The following is a 7,210-nucleotide window of genomic DNA, read 5'->3' on the forward strand; positions in this document are numbered from 1 at the left end:
TTTAACAGTATTAAGCAAGATAGATTTATTATTCTACAAAGCATTTTGTGCTTCTATCTATTCAGTCTTACTCTGTACTCAAGCAAGTAGTGAATATTCTATTATCCCAATGTTGTACCATATCCAGAAAATGATATAATTGATATAAGCATATGCAGCATTTTAAAACTGCTTTCTTTTAATTAGCAATAACCATTTAAAATTCATCAAATATGTATATATTTGGCTGGAAGGAACATTTCATTTTATCTCAGTAATGATCCACTGTATAGATATAGTACAGCAAATTCACCTTTTATCCTGTTAAACAACCTCTTCATTGCTTTCTGATTTTGAAATTGCAAATATAGCTACTATAAACAATTATGTGTGTGTTTTTGTGCAAACTTAAATTTTCATATATATGCCTAGAAGCACAATTGATGGATTGTATGGTGTATTAGTCAGCCAAAGGGGTGCTGATGCAAGGTACCAGAAATCTATTGGCATTTATAAAGGGTATTTCTTTGGGGTAGAAGCTGATCAGTTACCAGGCTCTAAATAATCCAACTCAAGGTACCGTAAAAGTATTTTCTCACCCAAAGTCTGTTGCCACATGTTGACAAATTGACATGCATTTTCTGAAAGTGTTCAGCCTTCCTCCTTCCTCTTAAGGCTCCATGGCTCCAATTTCTTCTGAACTAAGGTATAAACTGGTAAAAAGCGTGTCTCTCTTCGTGGGGCTCATTTCTTTCTGGGCTGCTCTGATCTCTTCACAAGGTCACCTGCACACTATCAGGCTCATCTTTCTTCAGGAAATCACAAGATCCTGTCTAATGAGATATTTTTCTTCCTCTGTGTTCTTTTCTGTGTTCTCCTTCACCATGTGTTTAGTCTAATAGACTGTGTGAAAGTCTATTTTACCCCAACCAAGGGGGTGGGGACTGCACCCTGCATGCCCTATTGACATGCTCAGATAAAAGCCCTGATCTCGACTTAATTAAAAGTTAAACCTCTGAATTTAATACAATCTAATATGCCCAGAAGAATAAACCAGTTTACAAACACAAACCAATATATTTTTGAAATTCATAAATAATATAAAAATATGTATTTTTGGAATTATAAATAATATGAAAATACTATGTTTATTTGCAAAAAAACTGCTAAAGTGTCTTATGGCTTAAAATTTTGTGTTCTCACTAGCAATGAATGCAAATTGTATTGCTCCACATCCTCAAGAGCAATTGGTATTGTAAGATTTTAGCTTTTTATCTATTTTAAGAAGTGGGTACAGATATATATTATGGTGGGATGTTTTTACTTGTTTTGAATTTTTAAATTATGATTTAAATATAAAAATATCAAATTTAATTAATTTTCAATTATGTAAATTCCATTGAACATTTGTAGTGTTAAATTCTGGGAATTCTTCATATAGATGAAAACATTATTAAGAGACCATAGAGTCTGTCTATATAATCTTGGGCACTCAAGTATCTTTTCAAAAAAGGAATAAAACTCTTTTCAGCATGCCTACCCTTTGAAAAGTATCCCTTCAGTATAAAATATCATAAAACTTAAACATTATTCCTGTTACAAATTCCAATATCATTTGTAACTGAATGGCTAAAATCAATAGAATTGACAACACCAAGTACTAGTGAGGAATAGGAGGAATGGAACTCTCATAAACTGTAGATGAGAGCATATATGCATGGAAATACCGTGGAAAGCTGTTTGGTAGAATTTACTAAAGTTTAACACATTAATGCACTTTTATTCAGAATTTTTGCTGTGCGTATGCACCCAAGAAAATGTATATATGTGTGTGTGTGCCAAGAGATATGTTTGAGAATGTTATAAGCAGCCTTATTCCTAATGCCCAAAACTGAAAACAACCCAACTGTCTACCAGCAGTAGAACAGATATTTAAATTATGGCATAATACCACAATGGAATACCACACAGACATGAAAAAGCTTGAACTACTAATGTTTGGAACAAAATGAATGAATCTCCTCTCAGGAATACTGTGGAGAATAAAAGCCAGGCACAAATTAATGTTTATTGTATGTTCCATTACAAATAATATTAAAAAACAGGCAAAACTAAGTTCTTGAAAGAGCAGTAAAAAATATGACTATTTATTACTTTTATTTTTTTAATATAATGAACTTTTTAAAAAAGAGGTTTTATATGACAGAAAATTTAAATCAAAAGTGTGAGGGATTCCTAGATATCACCTCTCCCACATCACCGCCCTTTTTTTACATGTAGCTTTAAAATTTATTATGATGTATCTGTAAAAATCATTCATTTTAAAATGCACATTTGAAAAACATGACTCACTTGTGGCAAGTTCTAACCTAGTTATAGTAAGAATCTATAAAATAAAAACATCACCGTAACATTTGTCGGCACTTCACCCATTGCCATTATTATAATCTTTAAAGCCAAAAACTTAAGCAGAATCAGAATTAAAATAAACCAGAATTTTCACATTTGCATTCATTTTTGGCTGAAGTTTAAAAGATTCCATATATAATAAAACCTCAAATCTGAATCAAAATGAATATTAAAACGTTTAAGCCTTGTGACAAACTTACTCTATAGAAGCAAGGAAAACAGAATAAATAGTAAATGCAGTATATTTCTAGCATAGAAATCAATCAATTATATCCTTTATCATAAAACAAAAGTTAGTGAGACAACCTTTAATAACACTGATCCTGTTATTTACTATTATTCAAGAATTTGCTTTTCAGTTTGTGCCTTTACTATGTATCCATCGATATATTTGGATTAAATTAAATTTCCACAACAAAAATATTTCATTCGAATTCTAATCTTTTTTTTTGAAAGCATACTCAAACACTGTACAGTAATGCTATCATTGATATATATATATATATATATCATTTGAAAGACTAATCATACCAACAGCGTTTTTTCCCTGTTTTTCCAGAATAAATGTCCTTATATATAAAAGTTTAAACAGTAATAAAAGGACAGATTGAAAAATTCATGCTTTTCATTTTTTTCATCAGGCATTGATAGGAACAGAGCCATTTGATGTTGGAACACCACCTTCCTTCCCAGTTACAGTCTCGACAGACACAGAAGCAGGTGGGAGCTTCTTTTTGTGTGCTTACTTGGGAAGTGTATATATTCTTAGCTTAGGAGTCTGTTCAGATACTTTGAATAAATTTTAATTCTGCATTTGCTTTCTTATTTTGGGGTGTTAAGGCTTCTTTGTGTATTTGGATGTAAATCATTTAGCTGACATGTTTTATAAATATTTTTTTCCAAATCTGTAGATTTTCTTTTCAATCCCTTATCAATGTCTTACAAAGAGCAGAAGTTTTACATTTGAGTAAAAACAACTTATAAATTTTATTTTCTCAAAGATCATGCCTTGGGTGCTTTATCTAAACACTCATTTCCACACCATGGGACCCTAAACATTCTCTATGTCTATTCCAGAAGTTTTACCATTCATTTTACTTTTAAGTGTTTATGATTAACTTTGATTTAATATTTATGAAATTGTTACAACTTGTGCTTAAGTTCCTTTTTGTTTGGCATGAGTATATCCTGTTGTTTTAGTACCACTTGTTGAGAAGACCATACTGTCTACATCAAATTGCCCTTGTCGTCTGTGAAACATTCACTGAACACAATTGTATGGGTGTTTTATTCTATCTATTTCTTCAAGAGGATACTGTTTAATTAATTTATGTTTCTACATTAAGTGTTGCAATTAAGACATATGGTTCTTACAACTTTGTTCTTATTCTTCGCTGCTTTTTTCTCAAGGTACAAAAAGATTGGTCATTCGGTTTGTTTCTGAAAATTAAGACTGAGAGAACTTGTAGTGGAAAATATTGCCTGGGCATAGTTTTTCGCTTATGGACAAGTATAATTAGTTAACAAAATTTTCAAGGAGAAGCAGGGGCATTTGATTTCCCTGACATTCTTACATAAGGAAATTAAACCTTTATAAACCCTATAAAAATATAATCTTAATTTGCTTACAAAACAAATCATTACATTTATTATATTTTTATGATTTCTCTTTGTGGCTAAATTTGCATTATTCTGATATCTCTTCCAGGAATTCCATCATCTACATGGAAACAGAAAATCAAACATGTGTCTTAGAATTTGTACTTCTGGGGCTGTCAGAAGATACGGGAGTGCAGCCCCTCCTCTTTGGACTGTTCCTCTTGATGTACATGGTCACCTTCACAGGTAACCTGCTCATCATCCTGGCCATCATCTCAGACTCCCACCTCCACACACCCATGTACTTCTTCCTCTCTAACCTGTCTTTTACAGATATCTGTTTCACCTCCACCACTGTCCCAAAGATGCTGTTGAACATCCAGAAAGAAAGCAAAATCATTACTTTTGAAAGCTGCCTCAGCCAGATATTTTTCTACATAATTTTTGGACAATTAGATAACGCCCTCTTGACTATAATGGCCTATGACCGCTTCGTGGCCATCTGCCACCCCCTGCACTATATGGTCATCATGAACTCCCGGCTCTGTGGCCTCCTGCTACTGGCATCCTGGCTAGTGGGTATTTTGGACTCCCTTTCACAATGTTTAATGGTTTTGCAACTGTCTTTTTGTACAAAGTTGGAAATCCCCCACTTTTTTTGTGAACTTAATCAGGTAATCCGACTTGCTTGTTCTGACACCTTCCTAAATGACTTAGTGATATATTTATCATCTGGACTTCTGGGTTTTATTCCACTCACTGGGATCCTTTTCTCTTACTCTAAGATTATATCCTCCATTTTGAGAATGTCAACAACTGAGGGCAAGCAAAAAGCATTTTCTACCTGTGGGTCTCACCTCTCAGTAGTGACCTTGTTTTATGGTACATGTCTTGGAGTATATCTTAGCTCTACTGCTTCCCACAACTCAAGGAAAAATGCAATAGCCTCAGTGATGTACATGGTGGTCATTCCTATGCTGAACCCCTTTATCTATAGTCTTAGAAATAAGGACATGAAGCAGGCCTTTAAAAAGCTGAGAAACATTCTCTCTATAAAAGGATTCTTTTCCCAAATTTAGAAAATTGCTGATAAATAGAGGCCAAAAACTGGGAGATATAGAAATAAAATCTTTGTAAGTGAATAGAGAGATAATCTGTTATTTGACTCACATCAGAACTTTAATTCTGTAATTTTTTTAATGAAGAATACCTGTTTCTTTTTTTATTATTTTACATTATGTGATCTTTCTTATTTTATTCCCTGGAATCAGTATTGAAGGCAGAAACAACTGCCTGGATTTTCAATAGTGAAATATTCCATACATGTAATTCTATATATATAAAATTATAGCAAGTGTTGGAGGGATGAGGATGTACTGCAGTCAGTGCCAGACGAAAGAAGCTCCTGCTGTTTATGGTTTTGGTGAAAAATAAACTCTCTTATGAAAGGCTGTGTAGCACCTATCAGGGTCTTTATTCATTGGCTCCAAAAAAAGGTCATGTCCTGAACTGGAGAAACCATCTGATTGGTTTACAATAGTCCACAGTACATCTGTGATATGCCCCTTTTTCCTTCACATTCCAAATCATAAGTTAAGTGAGATTGTAATCAACAACACTATCTTTGATCTTTCAAACACTGATGATCTCAATAATTACTGTTATTCTCCCAGTGATCTATGGTTACCCTTAAAACTTATTTTCATAGAAAAGAATATTTTCTGGAAATTTCTCTAAGCACATCCTATGATAGTAATTCATATTTACAGATCCTAAAAGCAAGGTGCATGTTTTCCCCATTTCCTACAATACCTTTCTCAACTATGAAACCCAGATATTAGAAGATAACTTCAGGTTTTTATGTAAACGTACAAATATGTGTTTACACAAAAAATTTTTTAGAGAGTAAATTTTTTAAGCATGTTTCATTAGCAAGTATTAGAGAGTATTTCAAATTTCTTATATCTTCCTTGAATTGATATAATACCTAGACCTTTTCTTACTTTCCCATTCCTGCATCTATTATTTTTCTCTCAAAGAAAAATGTGTTCCTTGTTTTTTCAGTCTTCTCCAGGACCTAAATATAGGTGGAAACAATAATGATTCACTCTAAACTAGTATATAAATTTGCTCTCATGAAAAACAAGATAGGGCAGCAGACTTGGCCCAATGGTTAGGGTGTCCATCTACCACATGGGAGGTCCGTGGTTCAAACCCGGGCTTCCTTGACCCATGTGGATTTGTCCCATGTGCAGTGCTGATGCAGGCAAGGAGTGCTGTGCGACACAGGGGTGTCCCAATGTAGGGGAGCCCCATGCACAAGGAGTGCGCCCCTTAAGGAGAGCCGCCAGAGCGAAAGAAAGTGCAGCCTGCCCAGGAATGGTGCCACACACACAGAGAGCTGACACAGCAAATGACGCAACAAAAAGGAAACACAGATTCCTGTGCCGCTGACAACAACAGAAGCGGACAAAGAAGATGCACCAAATAGACACAGAGAACAGACAACTAGGGTGGGGGGCAAGGGGAGAGAAATAAATAAATAAATAAATAAATAAATAAATAAATAAATAAATCTTAAAAAGAATAAAAAAAGAAAAACAATATATTCCTTAAGAATCTATTGTGTGCTACTGATGAAATTAAAGTTCATTTTAGTTGTGGTTTTTTATTTTTATTTTTATGGGAAACCTTGAAGGGATGCCTTCAAATATGGCATTTAACTAAAGAAACTTCCATAAATTGAGTGAGAGATAAATGCTAGGTTATAGAGCTAAACACTAGTATATTTCCTGAAGAAGTGGGAGGCTTGATTACTGTCAGTATAGCATTAATTATATGTGATATAGATGGAGGAGAAGACTCATTGTGAGCGAGCTCTGTTCTGTTCAATTGTATTAAGTTGTGTGAGTAGAATAATTATTTACTAGGATTGTACCATGAGAAATTTAGAGAAGATAAACACTGTTAATTAAAGATTAACAGTCCAGAGTGGGGGAAGTGAGAATAAACACCCTTGGTTCTAAGGAACATCATTTAAACTAAGACACAGTAGAACCAGGAAGAGAAAATTTATCTCTTTTTTTAAAATTGATTTTGTAAAAATATTACATTAAAAAAAATATATGAGGTCCCATTCAACCCCACCACCCCCACCCCACCACTCCCCACCCATCAACACTCACTCCCATCATCATGACACATCCATTGCATTTGGTAAGTA

At 33.8% G+C, this 7,210-nt stretch overlaps 1 protein-coding gene across 1 annotated transcript; it reads left to right on the forward strand.

Annotated features, from left to right (window-relative positions):
• The first annotated feature begins 4,112 nt into the window (after positions 1-4,112).
• LOC101444552 (olfactory receptor 7A10-like) lies at positions 4,113-5,066 on the forward strand. Its single transcript, XM_023583746.3, has one exon. The coding sequence runs from the start codon at positions 4,113-4,115 to the stop codon at positions 5,064-5,066; it is 954 nt and encodes a 317-aa protein (XP_023439514.3).
• Positions 5,067-7,210: the final 2,144 nt, after the last annotated feature.

The sequence above is a fragment of the Dasypus novemcinctus genome, chromosome 30, assembly GCF_030445035.2.
Source record: "Dasypus novemcinctus isolate mDasNov1 chromosome 30, mDasNov1.1.hap2, whole genome shotgun sequence".
NCBI classification, from domain to species: Eukaryota; Metazoa; Chordata; class Mammalia; order Cingulata; family Dasypodidae; genus Dasypus; species Dasypus novemcinctus.

Coding starts and splice junctions, on each gene's coding strand:
- LOC101444552 (XM_023583746.3), top strand. CDS start 4,113: ATGGAAACAGAAAATCAAACATGTGTCTTAGAATTTGTACTTCTGGGG.